The following is a 21,505-nucleotide window of genomic DNA, read 5'->3' on the forward strand; positions in this document are numbered from 1 at the left end:
ATAGTCCGATCCAGTCTCCCCCATTTTTACAGAGGTTGTGACCAGTCCAACATCTCCTAGGTAATATGTGGCATGGCTGAAATTTGAACCTAGGTTTTCTGACTCCATATCCAATATATTTTCCACTGAACTTATCCAATGATGAAAGGAAGAAAAAATCCTTTGGTGAAAGGACAGAGCACCAGTTCTCTCCCTGTCAATACTCATGGGGCCATGGATATCTCCCACAACACATCATTTCCTAGGCATTTTAATCTTTTTAGAGAGAAGAGCACAGAACCAAAATGCTAATAGTCCTAATATGGTAGCAGCCAGGGGCATGCCCTTAGTAAGAGTACAGCTTCCTTAATTAAAAAGTTCAGTGACCCAATTATCACTGACAGAGGGCATGAAGGATATGAATTAGCAGCTACGGTTCAGCAGTTGAGGGAGGTTATCTGAATTGCCACTGGGTGACTGAAGAATGTGGGGAACTGAAAGAGATATGGTCTGCCACCAAGAGGTATCTAGCAGATACTGAAGGTCTAAGTTGACTAGAGGTCAGATCTAATCAAGGCTATTTAGACAGGTGTAAGTAACAGGTATGATAAGAGTAGGAAAGCAGGTAGACAACCTTCCAAGTCTAGGAGAGACAGCGTACAATAGAAGGAACATTGAACTTACAGTCAGAAGACCAGGATATAAGTCCTGCTTCTGGTATCCACTAGCTTTATGTCCTTAGGTAAACATTCAATTTTTCCTATCTATAAGGTGAAAATATTGTACTAAATGACTTACAAGGTGCTCTGGACTCTATAATTCTATCAATGTTGCACTAGAGAATTAGTAAGACCAGCATTAGCAAACAATTGCCAAGCTTTGATTCTAGGGAAAAGGCTATTTGCCCTGTCCTGTATTGCATTACCTTCTGGGTGTGGGTAGGTATGGGCCCACAAATGTAGGTGTTTAGCAGAGGGTAGTATAAGCGGCTAAAATTCTAGTTAGTCTGTCTAAAATATCTAATGAATGGTCGCCAATAAATTATAAGCTTTATCAAGAGTATTTAAGTGTTTAAGTATTTATTAAAGAGCATTAGGATCAGAGAGAAAGGTAAAAATCTAACTATTTCTAAGAGACCCCATCATCAGACCCGCCATGGCAAGGTCAGGAACAAAAAAGGACCCAATACTTCCTCCTTCTTCCCAGAAGCCTCTTGTGAAACTGGGAACATCCCCCATCCATGTGCACACACAGCTCCAAGCTAATTGGCTGGTAGCTTTGATAGACAGGACCCACGAGCAAACGTCACTTCCTGACGCCAAGGAAAAGCCGCATGGCTTGCTCTCAGATGCCTTTTCCTCATAGTGGAACTTTCCTACAGTAATTCTCCAGCAGGTGGCGTCACTCCAATTGTTACAGTAGTTATAGGTATTTTATATATTAAAGCCAGGAAGAGGTCAAAGGGCAGAGGAATCCTGCCTTTGGTTGTAATAGGGACTGAATGAGTAAGCTGACCTCTTCCATGTACACCACTGTAAAGTATTGTGGTAATGACAGAGGGAGGGGAGGGAATAAGCATTTATATGGCACATGCCAACACTCCATCCACCACTCCACCAGACCTCCATGCTCGGCATGGAGCAGGAATGAGGTCTTTTTAGGTAGGGAAGTGGCTCCTGAGAAAGATAAAAAACGACAAAGAAAACGTCATTCATAGGAGACACTAACAAATACACAATGGCTAGAGGGAAGATGAGGCAATTATCTGCCTCCTCACCACTAGAGGAAACAAAGTGGGGAATGGCACTTTGATATGTTGCAGGCGTTCATGTCCCAGGGTAGAGATACTGTGGTCCAGCTTCCTGAAAATGGTTGCTTAGATTCTAATGGAATAAATAAGGAAAAAATAAGGATTTTTAAAATTATCTGTATTAGTATTTATTTTAAATTACCTTAAGACTTAAGGAAGAAAAGAAAAAGTACATTTTTTTGTGATTTACAATTGTTAACCCATAATAGTCAGTGACATGTAAAACTAAACTGCTGAAAGGAAAGTCATTCTTTCTTCCTAAAGGTAAATAACGTCTTTTAACCACAAACAAGGAGGAGCTTCCCATTAGCCTCAAGGACAACTTGTCATCTGAGAAGAGATTGCCCATGGAACAAGTGGATCAAGTCCTGACTTGTCCAACACTCCTTCTCTTTGCTCTTGTTCCTTTCCAGTGCTCCAGAAACTGTGGTGGTGGAATCAAGATTCGGGAAGTTCGTTGTGTGAATAGCCATGACCACCGGAACCTGAGGCCATTTCACTGCCAATTACTTGAAGATAAGCCCCAGCTGAGCACCACTTGTAACACAGAGCCCTGTCTCGAGTGGAAGACAGAGCCCTGGAGCCAGGTACAGATAGTGACCACAGCCTCTTAGAAGTAGCTGTCAACAGGGGCAACTAGGTGGCACAGTGGAGGTAGGATTTGAACCCAGGTCCTTTGACTCCACTAGTCATAGTATGCTATCTCCTTTATGATGAAATGCCTTTTACCTGAAAAGTAAAAATGGACTTGAATCTCCCTGTGCAATACCATGTACTTGTTATCATTTAGAAGATTAAATACTTGATTAAGACTTAACAAAGTTTTATTAATGTGTTCTAGGCACCATGCTAGGCATTAGTGTACAAATGTTCATTTCAGTTGTGTCCAACTCTCTGTGACCACATTTGGGGTTTCCTTGGTAAAGATATTGGAGAGGTTTGCCATTTCCTTATCCAGCTCATTTTACAGATGTGAAACTGAGGCAAACAGGGTAAAGGGACTTGCCCAGGGTCACACAGCTAGCTAGTAAGTGTCTGAGGCTGCGATTTGAAGCTATAAAGGTTAGTCTCCTGACCAACAAGCCGCCCACATCACTCTACCAAGCATACCATTTCTAACTGCCCAAGCCACAAATATTAAACATGAAAAAGCCTCTTTCACTTAAGAAGCTTATAGTCCGAATAAAGGACAAACACTAAGCATAGTTGGAGCTAGGAGTTTGGGTCTTAGGCAGTGACAGGCATTGTGCGTGGAACCAAAGGGCAAGTTGGTTGCCAAGACCTACTACACCAGTAGCAAGGCCAGTATTAATTTGATCATTATTCCCAAGTCACCGAGATGAAAGAAGGAAGGATTGGTCGGGAGCGGCTATCTGTGCACGGATCAGGTACTGTTTGGCAAGTCCATACCTTCACTGTTGTAGATCTGCCGCTTTGGTGGATGGTGATATGATATGTGAAGCAAGTTCTAGGTTTGGCTAGATAAAGTGGATTGAAGTGAGATTTTATGCAACTATCAATTAAGATTTCTATTTAAGTTGGAGAGATCTGAAACTGAATGGTCAGTGGCCATGAAAAGACTAGAACTGGAGAATTTCTGACTTCTAATAATCTAGTCAGATAACCTGGAAGGAATGGCACATAGAGAAAGATCGAGTAAGAAAAACAGGAGAACATGGAATCTGTTAGAAAGTGATATGGGAAGAGCCAAAATCGACCCATAATGCTGTATGTGCTACTATATGGCAGTAGCAGAATTCCAGGATGTTTCCACATCACTTCATTTGGTAAACATCTGCTGCCTTCACCCTTTCCCCCTTCCCCTCCTTGTGGGGAGCTATCATGGAGCTTATCACATGCCACATCTATGTTGTCCTTGTAATGGCAATGATATCTGAGCTAAATGTTTTGTTTCGATTTTTCATTCTGGCTAAGTGGATCATAGATCATTGTGCTATAAAAAATTATCATAACCTCTTTGCTAATGATTGAGGCACAATTTGGTCCTTGTTTTCTTTATGTGAGAAGCACCCTTGGTGATGCATCCATTGTGCTCTGGAGCTGGGTGTGATAATCTGTTCTAAATGCCCAAGGTTTCTAGGTCATTTTGTGGGGTTTTTTTTTGGGGGGGGGAATAATGATCCTTGTAGTCAAAATGATCTTCCTACTAAAGCAAGGTCTTATGAAACTCAAGTGGTTCCCCATCACCTCCTCAAATATAAAATGCTCTGTTTGGTATTCAAAGTCTTTCATAACCTGACCCTTCCCCCAGCCTTTCCAATCTTCTTACAGCTTACTTTATATCTACCCCTGTCCAGTACTCTGAAATCTGGTGCCTGTGATCTTCTTGCTTTGTCACACGAGACGCTCCATCTCCTGATATTTTTACTAGCTATCTCCCATGCCCTTTTCACCTCCCTCTCTTGGCTTCAAGTCCCAGCTAAAATCTCATCTTTAAAAAAAAAAAAAAACCTTCTTGATCCTCCCTAATGGTTGTGCCTGCCTTTTGTTGATTACTTCCAATTTATACCCTAAATAGCTTGTTTGCACATATTTGTGTATTTAGACTGTGAGCTTCTTGAAAGCAAGGATTGTGTTTTTGCTGTTTTGTATCACCAGCACTTAGCACAGTGTCTCATTCATAATGGACTCTTAATAAATCGTCCTTGATTGACTGATTGTAGTATTTATCTCAAAAAGTAGTTTTGAGGCACAAAAACTTATGGAAAACATTTTTTATAAATCTTAAAGTGTTGTGCAAATAGTGTTATATAAATAAGAATAGCTTTTGTCTATTTCTATATTGCTAGCAGCCTCATTCATTCATCTGAGATTCCTCATTTTAGCTTTCCTTGGTGATATTTTTAGATCATTTTTTTAAGCCTCCTCCTGTCCACCATACATATTACTCTATCGGGTGACCTAAAATTTTTATTCTTTGGATTGTGCATTTCCAAGTCATGTGAGCAACAAGATGGCAGACTAGACATTTTCTCTGATCTCTACAACCTCTCAGATCCTTCCAAAACAGAAGTTATACACTAAAGATAAAGCAACTTCTGCTGTCTCCATGATCTTCTATGCCCAGAATCCAAAAGAAGGGTTAAGAAAAAAAAGAAAAGAAAACCTGGAAACTGACACTCATTGTTTCTGAGCTCACATAGCACCCCACCCTCACCTTCCACACTACTGGCAGTGAGGCTGCCCTAACAAACCCAAAGACACAACACAGGCTTACATTAAAACCCAGCCCTCCAACCCTAGCCCCCTGCCCTCTTTCCAGTGCTGTGTAAATCTGAGCTCCAGGCTGTGGAAATCTGTTTTGGCCTCAACAGCCACCCAGGGGCTAAAACCTGAAAACACCAGTGTAACAAAGCTCTGAACTGGTGGTACTGGGTAAAACAGATTCTGAACTGTTGGTGCTGACCCAGAGAACTAAGGAAATGAGGGAGGGAGACAAAATCACCATAATGGAACAATATGCATATGGGGGACTGTGCAGCATTCCACCAAGTCTGAGGGAAAGAGAATAGTATCCAACTGAGGGCAGTTCTGATCACTCATCAAAAGTCACTTGAGGGGGCAGCTAGGTGGCACAGTGGATAAAGCACCGGCCCTGGATTCAGGAGGACCTGAGTTCAAATCCAGCCTCAGACACTTGACACTTACTAGCTGTGTGACCCTGGGCAAGTCACTTGAAAAAAAGACCTAGACTGGTGAAACATGAATCACCCAATATATCAGGGGGCTTAGATGCTTTGAGATCCAACCCACAAGGAAATCACAATCAGAGGGGAGGGAGCCGGGAAGTGAGTGATAAGGTAAATGAGGAGGGAAAAGACTAAAAAGTACCAAAGATTCAGGAAGAAAACTCAAAGACCTTGAATATAAACAGATAAATCAACAAGAAAAACAGTAACAACAGGAAATATGACCTCCAAATCTAGTCGATTAATTCAGGCATCCATAAATAAATACTTCAAAACAAAGGAAAATGATCCAACACTTAATGAAACATAGAACCCTGTGGAGTTTGAGAAAAATATGGAAAACTCATTTTGAAAAGCAATTTGGAATTATGCAAATAAAGTAACTAAAATGCCCATACTCTTTGAACCAGAGCCTCTATTACTGAGCTTATACCCCAAGGAAGCCATTAAGAAGAAAAAAGTCCCCATATACTCCAAAATATTGATAATAGCTCTTTTGTGATAGACTTCTTTTTTATTTTCAAATCTTAGGTATCAGGGAGTGACTAAACAAATTGTGACAACCTGAATGTAATGTTATTGTGCACTAAGAAATGGTAAGTGTGATGAATGCATGGAAGCACAGAAAGATCTATAAGAATTGATACAGTAAGAGCAGCTAGGTGGTGCAGTGGATAGAGCACCTGCTCTAGATTCATGAGGACCTGAGTTCAAATACGACCTCTGACACTTACTAGTTGTGTGACCCTGGGCAAGTCACTTAACCCCAATTGCCTCACCAAAAACAAACAAACAAACAAAGAATTGATTAAGTGAAGCAAAGGCAAAAACGTGTGCGTGTATACACCGTAACTAGAGCAACATAAATGAAAAGAATAACTACACACCAAAAATTCAAAAGTAAAAGTAGCACTATTGTAAAGATCAAGTGGGACTCAAATGAAGAAATATGAAAATGCATCTACAACTTCCCCCTTCATGGAGGTGGGAGTTCCATAGGTATTATACATTATACCTGTTTTCCAACTTTTTCAAAGTCTGATCAGCAGTGCTGAAATTTTTTTTTCCTTCCAAAATCTATCTATTTTTCATAGGAGATGGCTTACTAGGAGGGGAAAGACACATGGGATACTATGGTGATGTAAGAAACAGAAAATATCAATAAAAATTTATTTTAAAAATAAGATCACTTAAAGAATATTGGTGTTTAAAAAGATGGGAGTTTTGTGTCAGGGAGAGGCTCGGGATAAAAGGGCTGCCAACATCCAGATGCAATCCATTCTACTCTTTATTCTCTCCTGTGGTCAGCTCATTGTCCATTTACAGTACCTATCCTAGAAATATATACTGATGGACTACTGGTTGGCTGCTTAAACAATTAACAAGCATTTATTAAGCACCTTTTATGTTCTAGGCATCAGCTAGGTACTGGCAATACAAAGGCAAAAATGAGAGAGTCTCCATCCTCAAAGAACGCATTCTATTAGAGATAGAGAGTGAGGAGGATTTACAACATGGTTACAGATAAGTAAATGCAGTCCAGATACAAACTAAATATACAGTAATTGGGGGAAAGCTAACAAACAAGAGAATCAGGAGAGTCTTTTTATAGAACATGACACATGAGCTGAGCCTTGAAGGGACCAAGAAGTTCCAAGTGGCAGAAATAAGTAGTGACAGTATTATGGGCATGGAGAGCAACCCATTCAAAAAGATGGAATTTCATTATATGGATGCATGCTAGTAGCTGAACAATAAGTATTCATCCTTTTGATTTTTCCTACCTGCATTGCTAAGCTAATCTGTTTTGAGTAGATCTCACTGAGGAGGCCCTATAGTATTATGGTATATTGAACAATCATCACAGTGTCATCCATAAACTCACAACTTAGAATTGAAGAATTTTAAAGTCCTTGATCTAGAGAACAGTCCATAGTATACATCACCCACTTGGAAGAACCATTCTTCTTTTGAATCTCTTTGCTCTCCTCAGAGACAGCCAAAGCGTTTCTCAGCTACTTTCAGGAGCTGAAGCACTGTTACATTTTTTTTTTCAATAAACCCGAACTTTAAGTCTGGGATCTGCCTCCCTTAGATGAATGCTTATGCAGAATTACATCTGAGTAAAAGAAGTTCACTTACTTAACACAGGGGACTGCAAACTATTCAGATATATACTCTGACTTTTAGGAGTTTCTCCCTCTAAAGATAAAGAAGACATCAAAGGATGATATATAAGCAAACCTGTAAGGGGTTTTCCCCCTCTCTCACTCTACTCTGTAAATGGCACAGAAAAGTAAGGCCGACTTTTCCCCAATCATGCCTGCAAACAATGTAGGATTCTCCATTGTCCAATCAGTTCACATTATCAGAGCTCAGCTCTTCCATCAGCTGCATAGCCTGTCTCTCCCTAGTCAGCATTTTCTCATTTGGCTCTGCTGTCTGTCTCACCCTGCTCTTCACTCAGCTTCTCATCCCATCAGCTTACGTTACCTTCTCTCAGTTTTCTCTGGTGGTTTCTCTTATCTTCTGATTCTCCACCTTCTCTCTGTAGCACTATAATATCAGCTGCTAATTCTCTGGCTTCTTGGTCTCTCCGCTTTATATTTGGTGACCCGTCTCTATCTTAGGTTAAGAAACCCCAAATTCACATTTGTTAGATGTGACACAGTCAGTATGCAGTTGTCCAGTGATCCCCAAACAGTTGTTGATTCCATTTTTCCAGTAATACACACTTTTAAAAGTCCTAAAAAGTCCTATGTAAATTAGCTTCTGAGAAACATGTACAACAACCATTTCTTCTGTCATTCACTATTTTGCTTCTGGGGGAGGGGAACTGCTTTTCTTTCAAGTTCTCTCTGAGTCATGTCTTTCTTCTCAAGCTGTTCTTCTCTTGTGTTTTTCACACAACTATTCTTTTTTCTGTCCCTTTCAGCAGATAAATGTTATTATAAGGGAGGGTTACTTCACTGCATTAACCCTTGTATAGGAGGTTCCATGAAAAAGCTGTAAGGCTGTATTTTTCTCTATCCTGCTTTTTTGTTCTTTGTTGTTGTTTGTTTTGTTGGGTTTTGTTTTTTTTGGGGGGAGGGGGAGCAATGAGGGTGAGTGACTTGCCCAGGGTCACACAGCTAGTGTCAAATGTCTGAAGCTGAATTTTAACTCAGGTCCTCCTGAATCCAGGATCAGTACTTTATCCACTGTGCCACCTAGCTGTCCCATCCTACTTTTTTTTTAATCAGCAAATAATCAACGCAGCAGAATTTTATGTTCTCTACACCTTTCAGCCAATCACATAAAGATAGCACCTGTTTTCTGACAATGGATTTTGAGCACTGAACGTGTTCCCTTATTATCTTTTCAACAAGCATGGTCCAATACATGTGTGAATTATTTTATGAAGAGTTTTATTGAAATAATAAAGTAGGAGGGGGCAGCTAGGTGGCTCAGTGGATAGAGCATGGGCCCTGGATTCAGTAGGACCTGAGTACAAATCTGAGTACAAAACTTGACACCTACGAGCTGTGTGACCCTGGGCAAGTCACTTAACCCTCATTGCCCTGCAAAACCACCACCACCACCACAACAAAAACAAACAAATAATAAAGTAGGCATTTTGGTCATCTTTGGGGGGCAATAATTTCATCCATGATTTTCCCCTTTCTTTCTGAAATTCTCCTTTTTTCAGGGGTCTTGGAAATTGGTTCTTTAGAGCTTTCAAAGTCATATCATCCCTGTCATGAATTCCTTGATGGTCACTTAACATGGACCAGCTGCTCTTTTCAATTTCATCATTTTAAGCATTTCTCCATTTCCTCCTATCAAAGACTGAGGGATTATTCAATTATTGTCAATGAAGAAAATAGATTATTGTAGAAATGCCGGCAAAGCTATTTAATTTTTGTTCTTTTTTTGGTTGTTCTTCCAGTTATCTCTATACATTATCTTATGGGTCTCATGATAAGCTTTCAGTAGATTTTCACCACTCTTCTGTTTTGTGAAGTGATATTACTGTTATTCCCCCCTTTCTTCTTTATGTTACCCATCCCCCTTCATAATGCTTTCTAAATAACTTTGTATTCTGAAAGAGTGGTGTTCTTGACTGTCATATCTCTCAGTAGGGGAAGGAGATCAGTATTTTTTGGCTGAGAGAGTTTTGAGAGCTTTTTGGCCTTTTCTTTGTGATGATTATATCAAATTGGGTAAACTACTGGAGAAAAATGAGAATAGGTACCATTGTTTTTCCAGGAAGAAAATAAGCTAAACGAGTATGAAATAGAAATCTTATCTCTAGAGAAAGTTTGGTACAGGAATTCAAAAATAACTGTTTAGTGGTTGTTTTTGAGTCCTGAAATATTAATTTAGCATAATTTCCTTGTTGATATAGTACATAGCATAAGTACATTATGATACTGGCCTATTTTTTTACTATTTTATACTTAATTGCCTTTTTTGTAAATTCTTTGCCTCCTCCACAGCCTCATAATAATAAAATGAAGTATCTGATAAGATTGTTCAAGTGAGCAAAAATCTCAAGTAAATTTTGTAGATTTGTGCTTCAGAAATCCCACTTGTTTCTGAATTTATTTTATGAGCTTTAGAGACTATACATCAGAGCTACATGAGCCTCTCTCAACTGTATTAGCCATAATGTGGACAAGTTTATTACCAAAACACTATCTAGTAAGGTATCTGCTACCTCCTACATAGGGCTGAGGGGAAGAGGAAATTCCCATCTTGGTAGAAGATGAAATAAAGATTGTGTACTGGCTTTCTGTGGGCCATCAGATCTAGTCGAAATAAAAACACATTAATTTTAAATGTTGGACTTCTGCCATCTTGACTTTTAAATTTTACTTGAAAATAAGTGGTGTTTTCTGTGTTAAACACCCTTTTTAAAAAGCTTTCTGACCAAGCATTTTTATCCCAATTAGAGTTATAACTAGCATGATGTGAGCAATGCTTTGTCTCAAGGCAATAAGATCTGGCAGACAGGGGTTTGTTGTCCCTGAGAGGTCACTATTCCTCCTTATGACTACAATACTCATATTTTGCCTCTGTCCTCACCTGACCCACACCAAAACCTAGTGAAACCACTCATGAGTCACACAGTGCCCCACAGAGTCATCATGGCATCCTACTCATAGGGTCCCACCTTCTTTCTCAACTCCATGGAGCAAGGATCAGACCACTCTATCTCCCCACAAGCTATACCCATTTAGAGATCTTCTTACATTCTCTTCCCTGCCAAAAATGTTGTGCGGGTTGCCCTAGGTGAAAATATTCCTAGTTATGACTCTCCCTAGATATAGTGTTCCTGTAATATTGACTATTTCTCTTTCTTCTAGATCCTTCCTTCCCTTGCCTTTGAAATTTCTTTTCTCAACCACACCTTGACTTCTAGTCTCATCCCTGGTGCTCAGCAGCTTGTAATCACCATGAATGGTTCAGTAAGATATAGTGCCCGGGGCAGCTAAGTGGCGCAGTGGATAGAGCACCCGCCCTGGAGTCAGAAGTACCTGATTTCAAATCCAGCCTCAGACACTTAACACTTACTAGCTGTGTGACCTGGGCAAGTCACTTAACCCCAATTGCCTCACTAAAAAAAAAAAAGATACAGTGCCCAAAGTAAAGCACTATAAACCTATGTAGTACAACCCCATAGAATCAGACAAATGATTATAAAATATAATTTCTACATCCCCAGAATTCTGTCCAGGTGACTTCCCTTCTAATTCTGTTCCATGTACTCTCCAGTGTTCCAAGGTCTGTGGAGGCGGCACGCAGGAGAGGTTGGTGCATTGCCCAGGAGGCCATTGTGATCTGCAGATGAAACCTGAGTCTACTAGGCATTGTAACAGGCATCCTTGTTCTCACTGGGTAAAAGGGACATGGAATTTGGTAAGCTTACTTATGTTCCTTTTCTTTTTCCAACAGCAGCCTATATTTTTACTATCGTTTATATCCAATCAAGCAGTAGATAAGCATTTATTAAGCACCCTTTATGTACCAGATGCCTAACAAAGACAAAAAATGAAATGATCCCTATTGCATTCTACTGGAAGAGACAGCCTGTACCTATGTAAGTACAAACAGAGTAAGTACAAAATAAACACAAGGAAGTTAGGAGAAAAGAAACTAACAACATGGTGGAGAGGTGGAACAGGTATAGAGGAAAAAAGGAAAAGCTTTGTGTAGGAGGTTATGCTGGAGGTATGGCCAGAGTAGAGTCATAGAGATTAAGAATGGCATACAATGTGTGGGTAACATAGAAAAGGCCAGTTTGACTGGACCAAAGAGCATGGGAAAAGGAGTAATGTATGAAACTGTAAAAATATATTGGAACCAGGTGGTTAAGGACTTTGAAAGCTTAAAAAAAAAAAAACAAGGAGTTATCTTTTATCCTAAAAGCAACAGGGAGTTTACTGGATAGGGAAGTGACATAGTCAGATCTTCACTTAAGGAAGATCATTACCCTATTGGACTGACTACCTCATTGTACCCTCACATAGGCAAGGCACTTTTTACTACTCCTATTTTATAGATGCAGAACTTAAGATTCAGAGAAGCTAAGGGATTTTCCCAGTTGTACACCTAGCAAGTGCAATGCCAAGATTCAAATCCAGGCCTTATGACTTCAAATAGGGCAATAATCAGTTCCTTAATCACATTCTTTCTCCTTCCTTCTGTTTCTACTTTCTTATTCTTCCTTTCATTCATCCCCTCTTCTTTCCCTTCACCCAACATTAACAATTTACTATGTTAAAGGTACTTTGCTAGGTCTTGAGGAGTGAGAGATGTAAAAAAGACACAGACCCCCCTGTCATCTAGGAGCTCACAATTTCAAGGAGCAAATAAATGGTGAAGGAGGAGAAGACAAGTACTCAAACAAATACATAGGGGCAGCTAGGTGGCGCAGTGGATAAAGCACCAGCCCTGGAGTCAGGAGTTACCTGAGTTCAGATCCAGCCTCAGACACTTAAGGCTTACTAGCTGTGTGACCCTGGGCAAGTCACTTAACCCCAATTGCCTCACTAAAAAACAAAACAAAACAAAAACAAAAAACAAAATCAAACAAAAAAACCAAATACATAGAGAGTGAGCTGAGCCCCAAAGAGGGGTCGAAAGTGCTATGGGGTGAAAGGAAGATTGGACTCTTTTTCTCATTCTATGGGAGATCCTAGACTAAGGGCACACCCACTTCTCTCAATATCACTTCTATCCCTTCCTTCTGCCACTGTCACACTGTATTCACTCCTCTTTTGAAGTCTACCCCATATATCTATAATTCCACCTTTTCCAGATCCTCATTGAGATTATACAAGCCTTCAGGGGGCCATTCTCACCTTCTCTCTCAAAGAGCTCAGGACCTGGCTCATAGTCTTCCTCTCTATACCAACTCCTGCCATTACAGCTGGGGATGTGTGTGTGTGTGTGTGTGTGTGTGTGTGTGTGTGTGTGTGTGTGTGTGTTCCCTAGACACCATCATCCCCAAATGAATCAACTTCCTCAACTGCCCTGATCCACATCTTCATTTCACCTCAGGTGCTCATGGAAATGATCATACCTCAGATCTCTCCATAACCCTCAAGTACTGCATGATTGACTTTGAACTTGGAATTCTCTTCTCTGATCATCTCTTATTCCATCTCTCTTTATGCCCTCGCTCTTCTAAAGTCTGTCCATCATCCCTACTCCAGCTTCAATTTGCTTCCTTCCCATTCTTTACCCTGTATCTGTCACACTGCTTTCTACTCTTGGGTCCCTGTCCTCATTGTCTTGTTATTGCTCACACTTTAATAAATCTCAGCCCCCTCCAACTGCCTTTTCCATCCTTACTCTCATGTTCCTAAATACTGCTGTAATGACTCAGTCTGATATAAATTTATACCATCTCAGCTGTGCATTCAGGGCCCCAAGATGGCCATTTTATTCTTCCTTGATTGATGTTATGTTCCCTATCCCAAACCTCCTTCTTCCTACTAAATTTCCCTATTCTACTCCCACTCTCTCCATCTTAGCAGAGAACCTCACTTCCTATTTTACTGGAAAAAATGAGTCATTGATCTTTAGCTCCCTCTTTTCCCATACTAATACCTCAAAGTCCCAAATGCCCCATGTTTTATTCTAGTTTCTGGAGGAAAAAAAAGAAGAAGAAGAAAGCATAAGGCAGTGCAGTGGATAAAGCACTGGCCCTGGATTCAGGAGGACCTGAGTTCAGGTCTGGCCTCAGACATGTGACACTTACTAGCTGTGTGACTGTGGGCAAGTCACTTAACCCCCATTGTCCCACAAAAAGAAAAAAAAAGGCCATTTTCTCCCTTGGTTCTTCCTAGCTGACCACTATTTTTTCAGGCTACCTTTGCTGCATTATCATACATTTTCCTCTTCCTCAGAGTAATGCCACACACACACACACACACACACACACACACACACACACACACACAAAATCTTTCTTCTCTTTCTACATTCTGCACAAATCAATCCCAAATTAATATGTTCATTCCAAATTCTATCATTCATTGTCAGCTACTTTCTGGATATCTCTACAAGTCCATCATTATCTAAATCTCAGTATGTTCTGTAAGAAAATAATGGGCTTTGCCAACTCCCAAAGGCCCCAGCTTAATTGAATTGATTGGATTGACTAACTGCTGATTGACTCACTTGAAGTTGACTTGATTGAAACCACACCTGCCTGACTCTGAAGAGGGTGTGTTCTCAGAGACTGTGGACTTTAACCTCAACATGGGACCACCCTCAAGTCCAGTGAATCAATGGACTTGAAAACTACCAGCCAATTATATTGGAGCGGTGTGTAGGCACCGTCTCTCTTCTGGACCCCACAGGTAGCTTCCGCTCTGACAAGCACAGGAACTTCCTCTTTTGGGCCTGACACTTGTAGGTGAAGGCAGCTCTTTTTCTCTTCTCTCTACCGTAGATCCTAGCTAGGCTTTCCTATCTCTTTGACCCAGGTGTTCTCTTTTTACTAATACCTGGTATGCTTTAATAAATGCTTAATGCCCAAAACAGGTGCTAAAGCTTCTAATTTATAAGTAAATCCTAGCTAATTTTCCCTACACTTGGCACAGGAGTAAGGTAACCACACATTCAGTTTTACTTGTCACAGTTCACAACAGATTGTGAGCTACTTAAGGACAGGGACTTTCTTTGTATTCTCAGTGCATTTCTATACCATCTTATAGTTTTAAACAGCACTAGAAATTGAGATGTTTATAGAGACTGTCTTCCTTTATGGTAGAATTAAGGGAAGGAAGGGGTAAATTAGATTCAGGACTATTAGAGACCTGAAAGATCATCTTATCCAATTTATGCATATATGTGCATGTGTGTTTGTGTGTACACACATGTATATATGCGTATATGCATGTACATACAGATATTTATATACTTTTGTTTTTACATCATTCATTTCTGAAGATATCCACATATAGTACCTAGGAGGCATTCCCTTAGAGCAAAGTTTAAAAAAAACAAACTCCTTCTCATAGCACATACAGCATCCCACACCAATAACCTCTAATTTTTTCAATGAAGGGAGGGAATTTTCTCATGTCTTCTCTGGGACTAAGCTTGTTCACTATAATTATGCAGCACTCAGGGTTTGTTTTTTTTAAATTGTTCTGTTTACATTGCAGTAGTTATTATCTTATTTGTTTTGGGCCCACTTTCTTTACATCAGCTCAAATAAGCCTTTCCATGCTTCTGATTTCTTTATATTATTTCTAAAGGTGTCTTATATGTGTGATAAATCTATATGGCAATTTCTTCAACTATTCCCCGATCAATGGCTACCCATTTAGTTTCCAGGGTTGGTTTTTTTTTTCTGTTTACTAACATACAAAGACATTGTTGTGAATAATTTGTATATTAGGAACTTTCTTTTTATCTCTGACTCCCTTGGGGGTAAATAAGCCAATTCCTTCATTTTACAAATGAAGAAACCGAAGCCTAGAGCTTTGTCTAAGCTCATGCACTAGTTAGCAAACCCAGGATTTGAACCAAAATCCAGTAGATTTTCCACCATACTATGAGGGAGATGAGGGAAAGGTGACCAGTGAGTTCACAATCGCAGCAGAGCCAGAGTTTGTTCAACCAAATGGACCATAACAATAATAAAAAGTGTTTTCTTACTTTAAAAGGTTAATTCTTTTAGTCACACCAAGTCAGCACCATATAAGGAAAAGAACAAAAGACAATGCTGATTATTCCTTAGAGTCTATTAACATGAATGTATGTCATCAGCTTCCCTTGCAAATACTCATCATTTAATGGGTCAGCTTGGTTTCTGACTATTTTCTGTATTTATCCATTGAACACCCCTGAACAGTGTCTGATACAGACAACAAGAAGGTAAAGGCAGTCCAATTGTGGGTTGTTGTTGTTGTTGCTTTTACATTATGTTGTTATTCATCATTTTTAGGATATCTTATGTTATCTACCATGCACTAACCTGGTGCTAATTTTATTGATTCTTCCTTAAAAGCTCAGTCAGTCTAAAAGCCATACATTTTCATTTAGCATCTATGTTCTACTGGCCTGCTCTTGAGTAGATTACAACTAAAAAAAAAAAGAGTCAGGGCAGCACAGGGGAAAAAAGAATGCTGGATATGGAGTCAAAGGATATGAGTTCAAATACTGGTTGTGAGAAAATAATGGGATTTGGCAGATGCCCAGGGGCCCCACCTAAAGATTGATCTGGAATTGATTGAATTGGGTGAGACTGACTGAGAGACTGACAGGAACCTACTTAAGGTTGATTAAATAAAGACCACACCTGGCTGGCCCTGGGTGTGGTGTTGTTCTCAGAGGCTGTAGACTATGACATCAACATGAGACCACCGTCAACCAATCATCTTGAAGGACCTCCCCTTCTGGGGAAGGGGATAGGAAGCAGGGAGTGAGGCTGGCTTCTTGGCTCTGGTCATTTGGTTACAGAACCACAGGTTGGGGCAGAAAGGAAAGGACAAGAAGGAGGCCAGTCTGAACCCTAAGGGAGATAGGCTTTTCTTTCTGTACTTTCTGTACTCCACGTGTCCTCTCTTGACTCTTTAATAAATGCTTAATGCCAAAAACTGGTGCTGACATTTCTAGTTTATAAGCAAACCTTAGCTATTTCTCCCCCCATACTGGGGGGGGGGGAGAGAAACAAGGCGACCACACATTAGATTTTAAATGTCACATGGCCCTGCCAATTTTAACTTGTGTGGCCTCCAGAAAGTTGTTTAACCTCTCTGGTTCTCAGTTTCTCCATCTAGAAAATAAAGGGGTTGGACTCTGAGGTCCTCTTCCAGTTTTAGAGTTATGATATTTCAGATAGACATCAGTAGAAACCTCTTCATAAAATGCATACATCAGGCTGAGCAGAAAGTGTATAGATGTTATCACTAAAATTGCATTTCATCAGGATCACTTATGATTACCCCTTGTAACCAAGCTTCAAAGGTTTGAAAAGTAGGCCTTTTTTGGACACTTATCACCTCATAGGCTCTTAAGAGCGGAAGATAAAGATTTTCAAGTCTCTTGTAATTCCCTAAGAGCCTAGTCTGTATCATTTAAATACTCTCTCCTTGCTTAAGGTAGCTGAAGTCTGTAATTTCCACTCAGGCAAGGCTGATGATGATGACATACTAGTGGTAATAACAGAAAAAAAAATTACAGAGTATTTCTGGCTTTTAGCACACTCAATGAAAAAGGATATTTAGAAACACACTTATTTACCAGAAGAAAAGCAATCTACTTGCTGCTTACAAGTAGCCACAGGTCCTATGTTTTGGTCTATCTCTTGTTGGATTATAGAGTTTCTTTTAGGAATTTGTTTCATTGTTTCTTTACAGTCAAAGAAGCTCAGAGCACTTAAAACTAGCTTTGTTAAAGCTGAAAAGTGTTAAATGAGGAAAAGGAATAGAGAGATTCTGTGTTTTCTCAAGGCTTCTGTGGTTAATTAGGAAGACCAGAATTCAGGTTTCTAGTCCTCCTGAAGAAGGCATACATAGTTTATGGTGGCCTTGTGATTTCAGATCCTAGGGAATAAGAGTTCTCCTTCAAGACAGAAAAACAAGAAGAAAATCAATCACTTAGCAGCTGTTCACTGAATATTTACCTAACACATACTTGGGACTGTGGCAATTTCGTCTGTTTTAGACAGAAACCCTGAGGGCCCTGCCCTCCCAGAATTTCCCTCCCTCCCTCCTTCCTTCCTTTGTTTTGACTAGATAAAGGAGGCCATTCTTTCCTTCAGTTCTTACCAAACTATAATCACTGAATGGGATTTGCTTCAGGCAAACTGAGACCTGTGAAAGGCTTTAGCTCAAAAGGTCAAAGTCTCCCATCTCCAGTTTTCCTGATTTATACCTTGCCACTGGACCAAAATGGTTCTGGAGGAGAGAGTGAAGCTGGTGATTTTGCACAGCATTGCCTCACTTAAATCCAATTTACTGCAAGTCATGGCATCACCCAGATGTCATGGTCCTCATCAAGAATGAAGGACAGGACAGCTAGGTGGTAGAGCACTGGCCCTGGAGTCAGGAGGACCTGAGTTCAAATCCGACCTCAGACACTTAACACAGCTGTGTGACCCTGGGCAAGTCACTTAACCCCAATTGCCTCACCAAAAAAAAAAAGAATGAAGGACAAACGAGTTGATACTGTGGTCAGTACTATGGGAAATTGTAACATATTAGACATGGTCCTTCTTTTAAGATTGGGGGGGGCAGCTAGGTGGTACAGTGGATAAAGCACTGGTCCTGGATTCAGAAGGACCTGAGTTCAAATCCAGCCTCAGATACTTGACACTAGCTGTGTGACCCTGGGCAAGTCACTTAACCATCACTGCTCTGCAAAAGCAAAAAAAAAAAAAAAGCTTTATGGGGAACACAAGGCTAACATATATAATATAATTTGAGAGTGAGATGATAAAGAATAAGCATACAATAAAGTATCGGCTTTGATAATTTAACAATCTGCAGTTTCATTTGTGCAGTTATTCCTTCCACCTATAGATTGACCCCTCCACACCTTATACAGAATTATAGTAATAGCTCACTTTTACATAGTGTTTTAAAGTGTGAAATGCTTATAGGACAAGCAACTCTGAACCAATTAAGCAACCTGCAGTGACCATCCATGATTCCAAAGGACCAATAATAAAGCATCCTATCCATTGTCTCAGAGAGAGAGAGAGAGTGTATTCAAGAGGGAGGGGTGGGGCGTCTATGAAAAGGCAGACATAGAAAGCCATATCATGTGTGAGGTACAGCAAGGAGACCAGTTTGCCTGGCCCAAACAGTTTGTGAAGTGTATAATTAGACTAAAAGCATAGGTTGGAGACAAAACATCCAAGGCCATAAATTCCAAAATGAAGAGGTTATATTTTGCCCTAGAGGTAATAGGGAGTTACTATATATTTGAGAGCAGTGGTGTGACATGATTAACTTGTGCTATAGATTGTCATAGGTAGAGGCTTGAGACAGAGAAGGGGTTGAATGCCAGAAACGTTGTTGATGTAGAAACCAGCAAAACAAGGCAAGTGAATGGATATGTGGAGTGAGGGAGAGTGAATATGGAAGATGACACCCAGGTTGTCATGGTGACTGGAAAGCTGGTGGTGCCCTATCACTGTTAGATACTAAGAAAATTCAAAGGAGAATAGAGTTTAGGAGGGGGTCAAGGTGATAAGTTTTGTTTTGGGGCATGTTGAATTTGTGATGCCTATGGGACATTCAGTCTGAAATCTCTAATACATAAATATATGTATATATGATATTCCATATATATTTCTCATATGTATATATGTATACCCACAATCCTGTTCATAAAGATGATGTTCAAGTCCATAGTTGCTAATGAAGTCACCAAGAGAGAATATAGAGTGAAAAGAGGAGAGTTCTAGGAAAAAAAAAAGTTTTGAGTGTACCCAGAATTAAAGAGCCAGGTATGGTTGTTGATCCAGCAGAGGAGACTGAGAAGCAGTAGACAGAAGTGTAGAGCGAGATGCTGGAGAGAGAAGCATTAAGAAAAAACCTTAGAGGAGAAAGTATCTAAAAGGAGAAGATAGTCAAGAATGTCAATTAGTGCAGAGAGGCAAGGAAGGGCTAAGGCTGAGAAAATCCATCAGATTTGGTGATAAAGAGCTCATTTGTTAACTTTGGACAGAGCAATTTCAGTTCGGTGATGGGTTTGAAAGCCATATTACAAATAGTTGATGAGTGAAAGAAAGTGGAAGCAAGAAGTATAAAAGCTTTTGCTAGGAACTGTGAAAGGGAGGAGAGATACAGAATGATGGCTAGCAAGGATTGCTGGGTCAAATGATGGAAGAATGGGGAGAGCTGAGAATATTTATAGACAACAAAAAGAAGGAGCAAATAGGGAGATATTGAAAATAAGTGCGATAGGATAATTGTGGAAATAATCCTGAAGGAGATGAGAGGGGATAAGATAAATAGTATAGAGAGAGGTATCATTCTTGGCAAGGAAATGGGTCACCTCTTTATCAGATACTGAAGAAAAGGTAGAAAGAATGGAAATGGTGTCAAGGATTTTTGAGATGTAGATAAAGGGAGAAGGGGGAGTTCAGAGCATATAGCCTCAGACAGGTAGGTGGCACATTGGCCCTGGATTCGGTAGGACTTGAGTTCAAATATGGCCTCAGACACTTGACACTAGCTGTGTGAACCTGGGCAAGTCACTTAACCTCATTGCTCTGCCCCCCCCCCAAAAAAGTAACTGTAGAGAATATGAAATATTTGGGAGTCTACCTGCCAAGACAAATCCAGGAGCTCTATGAACACAATTACATAGCATATAGCCTCAATTTCTTCAGCAAAGTATGTGAATTTTAAAGAAAGGGGTAGTGTGAGATATTTGAGGAGACTCAGAGCAGAAAAATTCAATAGAAATGAATTGCTCTTCTTCAGTGAGGGCCCAGGTCAGATTATCTAACATGAATTTGCAATGGTTGGGTCAAAATATCATAAATTTGAGCTAGAAGGAACTTTTAGAGGCCATTGAGTTCATCCCTCTTGTTTTATAAATGGGAAAACTCAGACTTACAGAGTTTAAATGACTTGCCCATGATCACACAGCTAGAGTTAGAGGTAGGAACAGAATTTAGGTCCTTGTGGCTCTGCTCCCTGCACTTTAACCCCTACACTCTAATGCCTCTGTTTTTGTTCAGCAGTACGTGAGCAGGAGTAGTGGAGGCAAATCAGTGGAGTAACCTAAGGTTGGGATTTGATGAATCAGGAACAGTGAGAGAACAAGGGGGCAAGGTATTCAATAGAAGAGGAAAAGGCAATCTTGAACCGATTAACTATAGGACTGAGATTGGGATGGGAGAAAAGTGAAGCCAGGATAGGAATGATGACTTATGAAATTAAAGAGTGTTTAGAGGAATTGGAGGTCACACTAAAGCTGAAGGATAGGTTTAGAAAATAATACATAAGGAGAGCTGGGAATGGCACAGTGAAACAATCTTTAACTCTGAAGTGAGAGGATCTAGCATCAAATCTTGCTGCCCCTCACATCAACTCTTCTTACCTTTATGATCTTGGACAAGTCATGTAGCCTCCTGGGCCTCAATTTCCCCTTCTGCAAAAAGAAAAAGTAGACTAGAGGGCCAATGATATCCCTTCTACCTAGAGATCTATAATCTTCTCAGATAAAAGAATTCCAGAGAAGAAGAAATGCCAGAGCAGAATAATATATGTGTGAAAGAAGAAGGAATTTGTTTTGGTCTGTATCTATCTCAAAATCTTAGTTAATGCCTTTATGAGACAGCCCAGGACCCTGAACAGTATCCCCCCAACCCACAGGACCTGGTTCCAGCCTAGTCACTGAAGTCATCATTGAGGGGAGAAATCATTACAGAAAGGGGGGCCTCCCATCCTCATCAGCACCAACAACTGCTGACCAACTGTCACCAACAGGCAGATAGGTAGGAGTGACAGCACCATCCACCAATCCACATCACTGGTCGTGCTTC

The 21,505-nt window shown here is 40.2% G+C and overlaps 1 protein-coding gene across 1 annotated transcript in view; it reads left to right on the top strand.

The window, feature by feature from the left end:
* The window catches only part of ADAMTS12 (ADAM metallopeptidase with thrombospondin type 1 motif 12), a 569,738-nt gene that overhangs the window by 526,064 nt on the left and 22,169 nt on the right, over positions 1 to 21,505 (top strand). The window contains 2 exon segments of the mRNA XM_043975705.1: positions 2,203 to 2,376; positions 11,257 to 11,400. Coding sequence (XP_043831640.1) covers positions 2,203 to 2,376; positions 11,257 to 11,400 — 318 coding nt within the window.

This window comes from Dromiciops gliroides, chromosome 1, assembly GCF_019393635.1.
Source record: "Dromiciops gliroides isolate mDroGli1 chromosome 1, mDroGli1.pri, whole genome shotgun sequence".
NCBI lineage: Eukaryota > Metazoa > Chordata > Mammalia > Microbiotheria > Microbiotheriidae > Dromiciops > Dromiciops gliroides.